The sequence below is a fragment of the Salvelinus alpinus genome, chromosome 4 (genome assembly GCF_045679555.1).
Source record: "Salvelinus alpinus chromosome 4, SLU_Salpinus.1, whole genome shotgun sequence".
Lineage (NCBI taxonomy): Eukaryota > Metazoa > Chordata > Actinopteri > Salmoniformes > Salmonidae > Salvelinus > Salvelinus alpinus.
This window is the reverse complement of record NC_092089.1, coordinates 46,366,471-46,380,856: the sequence shown is the minus strand read 5'-3', so window position 1 is coordinate 46,380,856 and position 14,386 is coordinate 46,366,471. Positions and strand designations below refer to the sequence as shown.

General features: G+C 44.0%; 1 protein-coding gene across 1 annotated transcript in view; it reads left to right on the top strand.

Moving 5' to 3' along the window:
- The window catches only part of LOC139573741 (myotubularin-related protein 11-like), a 32,982-nt gene that overhangs the window by 7,003 nt on the left and 11,593 nt on the right, over positions 1-14,386 (top strand). The window contains exons 2-5 of the mRNA XM_071397542.1: positions 224-293; positions 8,103-8,239; positions 8,479-8,548; positions 8,793-8,932. Of these exons, the coding sequence (XP_071253643.1) occupies positions 224-293; positions 8,103-8,239; positions 8,479-8,548; positions 8,793-8,932 (417 nt within the window). The remainder of the gene's footprint in view (positions 1-223; positions 294-8,102; positions 8,240-8,478; positions 8,549-8,792; positions 8,933-14,386) is intronic.

The following is a 14,386-nucleotide window of genomic DNA, read 5'->3' as shown; positions in this document are numbered from 1 at the left end:
GTACTTTGAGACCGCGTCAAATCATACAGTACAGAGCAAAACAACTAATAAAACATGGAAACTGAGAGTCATCATGGAGCATTGTGGGATTGGCTATGGTTTTGGGGAATGTGGTCAATAAGAAAATCTTGAGTTGAAGCAAAATCACATTAGTGTTTGTTCTCTTGTTATTTTTGATGGGATGCAGTAATAACACCAGGTCTGTTCTCTGTTCCCCCCGCAGGAGAGGATGCTGAGTCACAGTGGTGTCAACGCACGGGGGAGAGATATGTTTGGACTACGCTGCTTACCAGGTAAGACCCAGACTGAAGAGCAATGATGAATATGAGGCTAGTTCCATGTGACAAATACAGTAGCTATACGCGTATCATAACATGTGGGTCTGAAAACACAGCGTCAGCCACATCTCTTTAGGCAAGTCCATCTTTTGAAACTGCACCCATCTGTATCTCTGTTTTCTTACTAAATCCTAGTGCTAAGCTACTGTAATGTAGCCTCTGAGAATAGTGTGTCAGTGTACTGTGGAGAGAAGTGCTGCAGGCCCCTGCCCCTGGTCATAATCTCAGTTTCAGCAGCACACCGCAGCAGGAGCTTTCCAACTGGAATGTTGGCAGGCCAGGGCCCCTCCAGAGCCAAGCTAATCTCTAACGATTCATATCAGCAGTTATTCACAGCACCTCTGTGGGAGCAGTGTGTGTGTTTCCTTGTCCCTTTCACTTTCAGCTCTCACTTCCACCTTGTACCGCTGACCTAGACACACCCCTCCCCGTCCCTCCTCCCTCACTTCCCACTTCATTCACTTTTTCTGTCTGATTCAGAAACTGTTTTTATCTCATTCTTTCCAGACTCTCCCAGTCTGTTTGAGGGTCACTGTGGACCCATTCTGAGTTGTTTTTGTTATCGCGTGACTGTGAAATTCTGTCCGTCTGTCTTTCTTTCTCTCCGGCTCTCACTTCCCTCTTCTTCCCTTTCTCTGACCAATTTTCTGTGTCCTGCCATGGCAGATTTGAAACACATCTGGTCATGGAAATCTGCCTCACGTTAAGGCAGAAAGGATTCATCCGAATTGGAAACACTGTCATAGTTTCTGCGAAGGAGTTCTCTCATGTTGGAAACTGACTTTCAGCTCTGAAAAATGTGCTACACACACTTTCACAGATGCACCACGCAAGGGAATGGGGAATCTGTGGCAGCAAACTGGGTGAAAGGGTTCACGTTGCAGCATCCCAAAGACACACAGACAGTCGGAACAGTCCCAGGCCTCAGTCTACTGTATACTATACAATCTTGCGTGCCATTCATCACATTCTCAGATAACATTCGTACACAGGACAGGGGAAACCAGAGCGGGCTCCAGGGGGTGAATGGGTCAGGGCAGCACAAACAGCTATGGGTGGATAGATAGATAGATTGTGTACCTTTTGAATGTGAGGGGCCTACTGTAGATCCACAGACAAAGCCAAGTGGACAGGACCCTCCTCAGAGCATGACCTCAATCCCCTGATCCATGCGCTTATGTTACACTGGATTTGGTTTGGTGTCAATCATTGGACTGTCACTGCTGGCCTTGCTGAGTGACAAGAGAAGAGCAGGTCAATATCTCTGAAGATTATACAATTGTATGCTTTATGAGCTCAATTTGGATAGCACACTAACTACCTAAAGAAGTAGCGAAGAGCTCTGTGCAGTCTGTGTGTGTGCATATGTATACATGTTTTCCTACATTATCAGGACCACAATGTCTTGACAGGTCACCAGAATGTCCTGACAAGGTAGGAAAACAAGAAACATTTTGAAAAGTCAGGACTTCATGTCCGGATTTTGTTAAAATGATATTTTAGGCTTAATTATTAGGTTTGGGGTTAAAGTTAGGGTTATATTTAGGTTTAGGAGTTAGGGAAAATAGGATTGTTGAATGGGAATACATTTCTATTCCCCAAAAAGTCCTGTAAATGTATGAAAACAAAGCTGTGTGTGTGCTGTTTCATCAGACATTTCATGACACCGCTCTGGTAAACCTTTTGTCTTATTCTCTCCCATTGGTTAGCAGAGGGCCAGAAACGTCTCCTCTGCACGCACATAGGAACAAAATGGAGAACAAATGTGGTTGGAAACAAATGAAATTGAAAATGGAGCATTTGGTTCATATCACATTCAGCTGTGCTCTCTCTGGCCCGATTTCTCAGGTTGTTCAATCCACTGGCAGAACACCAATGGACAAAGAGAAAGATAGCCACAGTGGGGATTTTCCAGTGTTTATGTGTGTTTGTTTGAAAGTGTCTGTGTATGTGTTTGTCTGAGTGCATATGTGAGTCTGTGTGTACATGCGTTTTTGTGTGCGAGAGAGGGTTAGAAAGAGAGAGAGAGACAAAGGCACTTGAGCTTTGTGTGTGTGTGGTGGGTGTGGGGCCTGCACTCTGTAGGACGAAAGTAAAACTGTTTAAACTGTTAAATTACCAGTGTCATCTTATAAACAGCCTCACTGTATACAGAGTATTGAGTGACTCAATCCTCAGCTTCCCATGTTGTAGGAATGTAAACCACCTGCAGACTCTCCAGTCCAGAACAGTCAAACCAGAAGCAGACACTTCCTGTCCCCTCTCTCATGTCTGTGAGCCACAATGCCTGAGAAATGTCTTCAGCACTGTTGCACCCGGGGAGCCATTAAAAGGAGCACGCAAATCCCACTGAGCCTGATTGGACACAGAGTAACAGGCAATCCTAGAAACAAGAGCTCATTTGTGTTTAAAACCTAAAGTGTCCGTAGGGCGCCTGGTTCAAGAGTTTAATTCGTAGCTATATGTCCGGGACTTTAGAAAGGGAATACTTGTGCTGAGGGTTTGTGACTTTGATCCGGCATCGTGAGACCGAAGTCGGCGTAAACATAGCCTAATCACAGTGCCTTGCTTGATTCCAGTCCTCAGCTCACACACCCCAAAGATCTTGTGGCTTTGCTGAGGGACCCTTTGAAGATTTCTTTGTAGTTTTTGCCAGGCTTTGGTGTTAATCTTGTGCAATGGGCAAAGTATTGGAGTGTTAGCTGTGAAGACCTTGATTACAACCCCACTTCCCTTTCTCATAGGATAAACAAGCATTTGATGTGTTAAATTACGATTTCCTGTTTTTATGTTTTTATGTAATTTGGTATCCCTGAAAATCTTCTCTCAACCGAGGTCTAATTGGCTGTCTGAGGTTGAGCACTACCAAAATGGCATGCTTTGTGCAGTTATGTTTTTGACTTATTCCCTTTTTGTTTTCCTTCAACGTTATTTTTGAAGGAATTCAGTTGTTCCTTAAAATTAGTTTTGAAGGAATTCAGCCCTTTCAACAACCCACCAAATCCTTTTTATTGTTCTAAAAACTGAAACTGAAAACATTCTCTCCACCATGATGGTGTCTGGCCAAACACTTCCATTGCAAGAGACAAAAAGGCTATTTTCCCCCTCTACTCTGTCCTGGACTTTGTTGCCATGGAAACCTAAGTCTAGCTGGCAAATGCTTTGTTTTGCTGGGAGAGAGCATTACAAATGTGCTGTCTCACTGCTGTGTGAAAGAGGGTGTATCTTTGTGCTCAGTGTGTTTAGATGTGAGAGAGCTGTATGGGTGAAAGTGCTTGTTTTTGGAAGCTTTGTTCTGGAGTTCTAGAGTTCTGGAATCTAGTTTTTATTTTCAAGCATCAACAAAATATTACAAACAGATTTCAAAATATGTTGCATAAATTCACCATTCCTAACAAAGCATTTAAACACATTTATGGCGTAATAACATGGTAATAGACTAATATTGATAGCTGTAGAGTCAAAGCTGTATCAGCCTGGAAAATATATTGGCCCTGTATCCCATGGGACTAGACCAGAGCAGGTTAAGTTGCAAGTTTTATTGACATAAAAAAAGGCTCTGTAAATATGCACCAATACATCCCTGCCCAGAAGGGAAGTCATGCATTTGGATTGGAAAATGCATCTGAAGTGTAATGAGGATACATACAGTTGAAGTCGGAAGTTTATATACACCTTAGCCAAATATTCTAAACTCAGTTTTTCACAATTCCTGACATTTAATCCTAGTAAAAATGCCCTGTTTTAGGTCAGTTAGGATCACCACTTTATTTTAAGAATGTGAAATGTCAGAATAATAGTAGAGAGAATTATTTATTTCAGCTTGTATTTATTTCATCACATTCCCAGTGGGTCAGAAGTTTACATACACTCAATTAGTATTTGGTAGCATTGCCTTTTAAATTGTTTAACTTGGGTCAAATGTTTGGGTAGCCTTCCACAAGCTTCCCACAATAAGTTGGGTGAATTTTGGCCCATTCCTCCTGACAGAGCTGGTGTAACGGAGTCAGGTTTGTAGGCCTCCTTGCTCGCACACACTTTTTCAGTTCTGCCCACAAATGTTTTATAGTATTGAGGTGAGGGCTTTGTGATGGCCATTCCAATACCTTGACATTGTTGTCCTTAAGCCATTTTGCCACAACTTTGGAAGTATGCTTGGGGTCATTGTCCATTTGGAAGACCCATTTGCGACCAAGCTTTAACTTCCTGACTGATGTCTTGAGATGTTGCTTCAATATATCCACATAATTTTCCTCCCTCATGATGCCATCTATTTTGTGAAGTGCACCACTCTCTCCTGCAGCAAAGCACCCCCACAACATGATGCTGCCACCCCCGTGCTTCACGCTTTGGATGGTGTTCTTCGGCTTGCAAACCTCCCCCTTTTTCCTCCAAACATAATGATGGTCATTATGGCCAAACAGTTCTATTTTTGTTTCATCAGACCAGAGGACATTTCTCCAAAAAGTACAATCTTTGTCCCCATGTGCAGTTGCAAACCGTAGTCTGGCTTTTTTATGACGGTTTTGTAGCAGTGACTTCTTCCTTGTTGAGCGGCCTTTCAGGTTATGTTTATATAGGACTCGTTTTACTTTTGTACCTGTTTCCTCCAGCATCTTCACAAGGTCCTTTGCTGTTGTTCTGAGATTGATTTGCACTTTTCGCACCAAAGTACATTCATCTCTAGGAGACAGAACGCGTCTCCTTCCTGAGCGGTATGACGGCTACGTGGTCACATGGTGTTTATACTTGCGTACTATTGTTTGTACAGATGAACGTGGTACCTTCATGTATTTGGAATTGCTCCCAAGGATGAACCAGACTTGTGGAGGTCTACAATTTTTTTTCTGAGGTCTTGGCTGATTTATTTAGATTTTCCCATGATGTCAATCAAAGAGACACTGAGTTTGAAGGTAGGCCTTGAAATACATCCACAGGTACACCTCCAATGGACTCAAATGATGTCAATTAGCCTGTCAGAAGCTTCTAAAGCCATGACATCATTTGGAATTTTCCAAGCCTTTTAAAGGCACAGTCAACTTAGTGTATGCAAACTTCTGACCCACTGGTGTTGGGATACAGTGAATTATAAGTGAAATAATCTGTCTGTAAACAATTGTTGGAAAAATTACTTGTTTCATGCACAAAGTAGTTGTCCTAACTGACTTGCCAAACCTAGTTTGTTAACAAGAAATTTATGGAGTGGTTGAAAAACAAGTTTTAATGACTCCAAGCTAAGTGTATGTAAACTTCTGACTTCAACTGTAAGTACAGTATATTGATGAGAAGAAGTTGGAGTGTGAGGTGGAATAGTATATGACTGGCGTTGATACAAGCAGCTTCGTTTAAGGCCAAAAAAACACAGTGAGAAAAGGCAGGGAACTGTTCATCAATCTAAATAGGAAAATACATTTATTGATACGCACATGCCTCTGGTATCATGCTGCCTTTTGTATTTGTGACAATGTTTGCATTGATATCAATAATTGCGATGACGGAATGATTCCTCACTTGCTTTAAATATATTCGTGTCGCACTAGTATTTGGACAGCTTTCACTGCCATGGTTATCTCCACCCCTTCCTTCTAGTAGCTCTTCAACTTTTTCTTGAGTTCAGTGACTGATTTCCTCACCGCCCCAAAATCCCAGCCTGGTTTAGTGGAAGTGGCAGGCAAATCTTCAGAGACAGGCTTACAATGTTCCTTGTACGTCTGAAGGAAATAGATGTGATATGTTGTGTGTGTGTGTGTGAGCTGTTCCAACTCATCTTCTCTCATCCACAGCTTACCCACCTCCTGCTCCGGTCGCTTCAGGAGCAGGTCAGCCCGACTCACTTCAGCCTTGTCCTGGGCTCTGATCGACTCCTTCACCTCATGGGCACCTTCTCTCAATGGAGTGGATCATCTCCAGCTAAACATCCTCTCACTGTCCTCCGCTGCTGCCTGTGCAGAGCTCTTGAGTGACGCCATAGCTTCTCTGAGCCGTTCTATCTCCCATGTCTTCGCTCTTCTCTTCAGTTGGAATGTTTCCCACCGTATTTTCACCCGAATCTCTTTCACACTCCTTTCTGCTGCAGCTCAGACTGTATCATGGCTTTTATGTTCATCTACGCAGATAACAGAAACACTGCTGTTCTTTGCAGTACTCGTCCAGCAGTTTGTTATGACGAGAGCAGACCTTCTCCTGCAGTTTTGGCAAGGCTTTGACTAGCGTGTACATCTTAGATGCAGAAGATTCATAGTGATGCTGGAGGGCAGTCCTACAGTAGACTGGCCATACACACCAGACAGGAAATATCCGCTTTTCCGTTTTCTCCCCGAGCAGACGTCACACTGCATATCTCCGGGTCTAGCATAAAAGAAAACACTTTGGAATTCTCCGTTCAGTTTCTCCACCATATCAGCCAGGATGGTATTTCTGTTTAGAAAAGTCCTTAGGGATAAAGGTCAGTCTGCACTGGGGGCTGCTGTAGACCACCTTCTCATCATCCTGATCCCAGTAGCGCTCAATACAGTCCTTACAGTAGCTTTGTCCCCAGGCAGTTGTCACTGGATCTTTCAGTAGATCCAGACCTGATCGGACAGGAGAATTGGACCTTCTCTACTGAAACATTAGCAGCTGCCGTTTTGATACAGACTGATAGCTAGGTAGACAGGCTGAGCTGAAATATTTGTATGAAGGTAAAGAAATAGATACCAATTCAGAGTGTGGAAGGACAAAAGAGAGTTGAATGTTGCGTGCCGTCTTAGAGAGAAAATGAATGTCTGAGTACCTTTTCTGAAACCCTCTTTCAGTGATTTTGAGTTTATGGAGCCCGATCACAAGCTGGTGAATTGTGATTGCGCATCAAAGTACATGAGAGAGGTCTTATATGTAAGGGCTGTTATGCTAACTGTTATGTACAGTAGAACTGTAATCACATTGGTTGCACACATCATATTTAATTTTGTGTGTGAAATGTCAATGTGATCGGAAATATGAGGCAAATGCCAAGCTGGACCCGGATGCCTGACAACTACATCTGCTTGACTCAACCGTTCAGTGGCTGACATAGCTGAGAAAATAGCACCTCCCAGCCCCTTGATAAACTCCATGCTGAAGTTTACTTTCATTCACATTTCTGTTATACATAGCACTCAACGTTACCCTCTCCCTTCCCTCAAACACGCAATCATTCTGGTATTTGCACAATTTATCACATTACCTTGGAATGCTCAGTCTTGACAATGAAACTCTCATGATGTTCTAAAATTGGGTACTTTTTTATTGTTTTCAATATCAGGGACATTTGAAACACTCTGTGGACAATAAAGTTGTTGTATTATGTTCAGTAAGCTCCAGCCTAAACCCACTGTCTGTGTTCCCCAGGAGAGTGTGTGCTCCAGCCTAAACCCACTGTCTGTGTTCCCCAGGAGAGTGTGTGCTCCAGCCTAAACCCACTGTCTGTGTTCCCCAGGAGAGTGTGTGCTCCAGCCTAAACCCACTGTCTGTGTTCCCCAGGAGAGTGTGTGCTCCAGCCTAAACCCACTGTCTGTGTTCCCCAGGAGAGTGTGTGCTCCAGCCTAAACCCACTGTCTGTGTTCCCCAGGAGAGTGTGTGCTCCAGCTTAAACCCACTGTCTGTGTTCCTCAGGAGAGTGTGTGCTCCAGCCTAAACCCACTGTCTGTCTTCCCCAGGAGAGTGTGTGCTCCAGCCTAAACCCACTGTCTGTGTTCCCCAGGAGAGTGTGTGCTCCAGCCTAAACCCACTGTCTGTGTTCCCCAGGAGAGTGTGTGCTCCAGATGGCTGTGTTGGTGAGGAAGAAGCTAACTGCCAAGGAGGGGGGCGGATGGCTGTCTGGCACTCTCTTCTGTACCCACTTCAGAGTGGCCTTTGTGCCTCAGGACAGCCCCAAACCTGACGTGAGTACTGGACTAGCTCTGAGTATGGACTGTTGAAGGACAGCTCACCTGCTATCATAGTAGGAAAGTAGTAATGATGCCGTATTATTGCTAGAAGAAGGCTTGTGGGCGTAATCATCATCATCACAATCAACAACATCATATAGAACGTTTTCAGACCATCCATTCATTGGTGTAAAAAATCCTGATCAAACAAACGGACCTATATTTGTACCATCCCTCTAACCCTCCGTATGTAGGACAACGCAGACCCTGTTCTCCTGGGGGATCATGACGTGGCCCTGGCCTCCATTGAGAAGGTTGTAGCTGGTAAGGCTTCTACAACTACTAGGCTGTAGTGCTCCCAAAATCCTTTGTTCTATGAGAGGCACGAGATGTACTTGTAAAAAAAAATCTGATGAATGATATAAATAATAAACAGTGGTAATATCCTAAACCCAATTCAAGACTCGGCTTGACACAGGAAGCTGTAGCTATGAACCATCAGTGGTGTACTGTGTTCTGTGTACGTGGGTTTTGACTGTAAGATGGTTGTGTAACCTCTGTGCTGCAGTGGGCCCATCCCGGACCAAGCTGGTGACGGCTAGCTCCTCTCTGAAGTTCACTCCTGAGGAGCTGGTGTTGTACTGCCGGGACCTGCGTGTTCTCTGCTTCCTCTTCGACCGCCTCACCCCCGACACACAGGCTGTGGAGGTAGTGTGTGTGTGTGTGTCTGTGCGTGTGTATGTGTGTATGTGTCTGCGTGTGTGTGTGTGTGTGTGTGTGTGTGTGTGCATGCGTGTGCATTCGGAAAGTATTCAGACCCCTTGACTTTTTCCACATTTTGTTACGTTACAGCCTTATTCTAAAATTGATTAAATTATTTTTTTCCTCATCAATCTACACACAATACCCCATAATGACAAAGCAAAAACAGGTTTTTAAAATGGAAATTTTACATTAACATTTACATAAGTATTCAGACCCTTTACTTTGTTGAAGCACCTTTGGCAGCGATTACAGCCTTGGGTCTTCTTGGGTATGATGCTACAAGCTTGGCACACCTGTATTTTGGGAGTTTCCACACATAGCCTGGCTTCCACACATAGCCTACAAGCCACTGATACAGACTGTTCGAACGTCTAGGTTTTATAAAGTCAAAAAAATCCATGTAATATAGCCTACACCTTCACAATAAATCCATGTATGTCCTTATGTTAAGTCCTGATCTGGCTCTGCCATATGGCTGTGGGCTACACTAGTTCGTTTAGCAGACAAGATTTGCTTAGAATTCCGTGCCATTATTTTATATTATTTTATAGAATAAAATTGAACAAAGCTGAGTAGAAAGGATATTTTTTCACATAACGATTTGAGGAACTGCGCACATGTGGCTATTCTGTGTTGAGCAGTTAACAAAGAAATAGGTACTCCTATATGCCTAATTTAGAGTTATTCATTTAACTTTAGTTTTTCTACAAATGTTGGGCTATATGTTTAGATGTTTTATTAATTGTAAGGCTGCATGACTCGACTCTAATGAGGATTTGAAAAAAGTTGCTTGAAAGGCATGTTTAAAAGTTTTTTTACCACTTTTTCTCCCCAATTTCGTGGTATCCAATTGGTAGTTACAGTCTTGTCTCATCGCTGCAACTCCCGTACGGACTCGGGAGAGGCGAAGGTCGAGAGTTGTGCGTCCTCTGAAACACAACCCAACCAAGCCACACTGCTTCTTGACACAATGCCCACTTAACCCGGAAGCCAGTTGCACCAATGTGTCGGAGGAAACACCGTACACCTGGCGACCGTGTCAGCGTGCACTGCGCCCGGCCCGCCACAGGAGTTGCTAGTGTTCGATGGGACAAGGACATCCCTGCCGGCCAGACCCTCCCCTTACCCGGACGACGCTGGGCCAATTGTGCGCCGCCCCATGGGTCTCCCAGTCACGGCCGGCTGCGACAGAGCCTGGACTCGAACCCTCAATCTCTAGTGGCACAGCTAGCACTGCGATGCAGTGCCTTGAAACCATTGCACCATTCGGGAGGCCCCTCTGATTTGTTTTTTGAGCAGGCTGTACACACTTCATCAGTCTCTCATTCAATTTGACAAACACTTGATAATGCCTAGAATTTCCCGGCAGCATCCCCTTTGTGTGGCCTTAATGTCCCCTAACAAAATCCATGCTTTTTGCAGCCAGTGGACGTTGTGCGCTTGGTCTAAATCAACTCAGCAAAAAAAGAAACATCCCTTTTTCAGGACCCTGTCCTTCAAAGATAATTTGTAAAAATCCAAATAACTTCTTAGATCTTCATTGTAAAGGGTTTAAACACTGTTTCACATGCCTGACTAACCGGTGTCTGTATGTAGCCTCCCAACTTTTATAGCCTCGCTACTGTATATAGCCTCGCTACTGTTTTTCACTGTCTTTTTACTGTTGCTTTTATTTCAATATTGGTTAGAGCCTGTAAGTAAGCATTTTACTATAAGGTTGTATTCGGAACACGTGATAAATAAACTTTGATTTGATTTGTTCAATGAACCATAAACAATTAATAAACATGCACCTGTGGAACGGTCGTTAAGACACTAACACCTAACAGACGGTAGGCAATTAAGGTCACAGTTATGAAAATGTAGGACACTAAAAAGGCCTTTCTACTGACTCTGAAAAACACAGAAAGAAAGATGCCCAGGGTCCCTGCTCATCTGCGTGAACGTGCCTTAGGCATACTGCAAGGATGCATGAGGACTGCAGATGTGGCCAGGGCAATAAATTGCAGTTTCCGTACTGTGAGACGCGTAAGACAGCGCTACAGGGAGACAGGAATGACAGCTGATCATCCTCGCAGTGGCAGACCACGTGTAACAACACCTGCACAGTATCGGTACATCCGAACATCACACCTGCGGGACAGGTACAGGATGGCAACAACAATTGCCCGAGTTACACCAGGAACCCACAATCCCTCCATCAGTGCTCAGACTGTCCGCAATAGGCTGCGAGAGGCTGGACTGAGGGCTTGTAGGCCTGTTTTAAGGCAGGTCCTCACCAGACGTCACCGGCAACAACGTCGCCTATAGGCACAAACCCACCGTTGCTGGACAAGACAGGACTGGCAAAATGTGCTTTTCACTGATGAGTCACGGTTTTGTCTCACCAGGGGTGATGGTTGGATTCGCGTTTATCGTCGGAGGAATGAGCATTACACCGAGGCCTGTACTCGGGAGCGGGATCGATTTTGGAGGTGGAGGGTCCTTCATGGTCTGGGGCGGTGTGTCACAGCATCATCGGACTGAGCTTGTTGTCATTGCAGGCAACCTCAACGCTGTGCGTTACAGGGAAGACATCCTCCTCCCTCATGTGGTACCCTTCCTGCAGGCTCATCCTGACATGACCCTCCAGCATGACAATGCCACCAGCCATACTGCTCGTTCTGTGCATGATTTCTTGCAAGACAGGAATGTCAGTATTCTGCCATGGCCAGCGAAGACCCCAGATCTCAATCCCATTGAGCACGTCTGGGACCTGTTGGATTGGAGGATAAGGGCTAGGGCCATTCCCCCAGAAATGTCCGGGAACTTGCAGGTGCCTTGGTGGAAGAGTGGGGTAACATCTCACAGCAAGAATTGGCAAATCTGATGCAGTCCATGAGGAGGAGATGCACTGCAGTACTTAATGCAGCTGGTGGCCACACCAGATACTGACTGTAACTTTTGATTTTGACCCCCCCTTTGTTCAGGTACACATTATTCCATTTCTGTTAGTCACATGTCTGTGGAACTTGTTCAGTTTATGTCTCAGTTGTTGAATCTTATTATATTCATGCAATATTTACATGTTAAGTTTGCTGAAAATTAACACAGTTGACAGTGAGAGGACGTTTCTTTTTTTGCTGAGTTTATAACAATTAGAATTCCCTTCTCCCTGAGTGCTGCGTGCTCAACAGCACCTCTCACTCACATGGCTCTCCATCACATCAGGTCTTCCTCACAGGCTACAAGTGAAGACAGACACATCGGGTTCGCAACTGCGGGCGTCCTTATCCAATTCCAAGTTGCATATTGAAGATATTGGAAGAACTGTCCACATTTACATTTCGTCAGCCAACAAGATGAGTAGGCCTAACGAATAGCAAAAGCACTAGCCTATGTCAATCTACTATCCCCCATAGTACAAAGTTGACTTCTTCTGTGCGAGAAATAAATATTCCAAACATAGTCTTGGACAGTTGTGGGATGCGATAGATCCCAAATGAATACAACCAGTAGCATCAAAAATAATTTTTTACGCAATGAGGCTGATGCAACAGATCAGAACGTTTAGCTTAAAATGTTGATAAACTATTAGGCTATTTATTCACATTATAAGTATGTGATGCTTTTATTATAAAGGTGCATTTTTATGGTGAAAATTATCTTCCCCAAACTTGAAACTCACGCACTGCTTATACCTGCCAGTTAGCCTCTATGCCCCTTGTAAAGTGGATTAATCTGCTTAATTTTAAGAAGTTATTTGGCACAAACCCTATCAAAACATATAGGCCTATGGGCTAGGCTACATGAGGTGTGTGACTATGATTTGAAAAAGTTGCAAAAAAAGGCTTTGTTTCTTGTCTTAAGCTGGGCATAATTCACAAGTGATAATATATAATTCACAAGTGATAGGCTAATATTGTCACCCATCAGACTATTCTTGATTTTAGTCTTGTCTTTACATATATGTGGGAAATTTGTTTTGATTTAGAATGGACCATTATCATGCACCTGTCTCGAAACAGTGGCAGGGGGGGAAATAAATGTAATCTATGCACTTAAATAGTGAAGGGAGCAGCTTTTTCTGTAGTTAATTGTCATGCCAGTTAGGTAGGCTATACTCCTGTTGTAAAGAGAAGCAATGTGCTTAATATTAGGAAAGTTGAGAAATAAATATAGTAGGCCTAGCCTATAAAAAGCTGATGGAATCCTCCTCTTTTTAATAGAGGTCATCAACCTGTTTTCTCACGCAATTGCATAAACATAAGCTCATAGGCTCTCATGAAGTGTTTGATTATATTTTCGATTACATTTGCATAGACGTCAGAGTGATTAGAGGGACAATAGAGTGCTGAGTAGCAGGCAGTTAGCAAGTTTGGGAGCATCAGAGGTTGGAGAAACCCATTTACCGTGACTAAAGGGTCACGTGGAATTTAACTGACTGCCTTCATGACTCGTGACAGCCGGTGTGGCAGTAATACGGTCACCGTAACAGCCCTACTCTGGAGAAGGTTTTCATCAAGGATCTCTCTATACTTTGCTCCGTTCACCTTTCCCTCGATCCTGACAAGTCTCCCAGTCCCTGCCGCTGAAAAACATCTCCACAGCATGATGCTGCCACCACCATGCTTCACCGTAGGGATGGTGCCAGGTTTCCTCCAGACGTGACGCTTGGCATTTAGACCAAAGAGTTAGTTTAATCAAAACAAAGAGTCTTCATTCTCATGGTCTGAGAGTCCTTTCGGTGACTTTTGGCCAACTCCAAGGGGCTGTCATGTGCTTTTTACTGAGAAGTGGCTTCCGTCTGGCCACTCTACCATAAAGGCCTGATTGGTTGAGTGCTGCAGAGATGGTTGTCCTTCTGGACGGTTCTCCCATCTCCACAGAGGAACTCTGGAGCTCTGTCAGAGTGACCATCGGCTTCTTGGTCACCTCCCTGACCAAGGCCCTTCTCCCCCGATTGCTCAGTTTGGCTGGGCAGCCAGCTCTAGGAAGAGTCTTGGTGCTTCCAAACTTTTTCCATTTAAGAATGATGGAGCCCACTGTGTTCTTGGGGCCCTTCAATGCTGCAGAAATGTTTTGCTACTTTTCCCCAGATCTGTGCCTCGACACAATCCTGTCTCAGAGCTCTTCGAACAATTCCTTCGACCTCATGGCTTGGTTTTTGCTCTGACATGCACTGTAAACTGTTGGACCTTATATAGACAGGTGTGTGCCTTTCCAAATCATGTCCAATCAATAGAATTTACCACAGGTGGACTCCAATCAAGTTGTAGAAACATCTCAAGGATGATCAATAGAAACAGGATGCACCTAAGCTCAATTTCGAGTCTCATAGCAAAGGGTCTGAATACTTGTCTAAATAAGGTTTTTAAAACATTTTTTAAATATAAATTTGCCTTTGTCATTATGAAG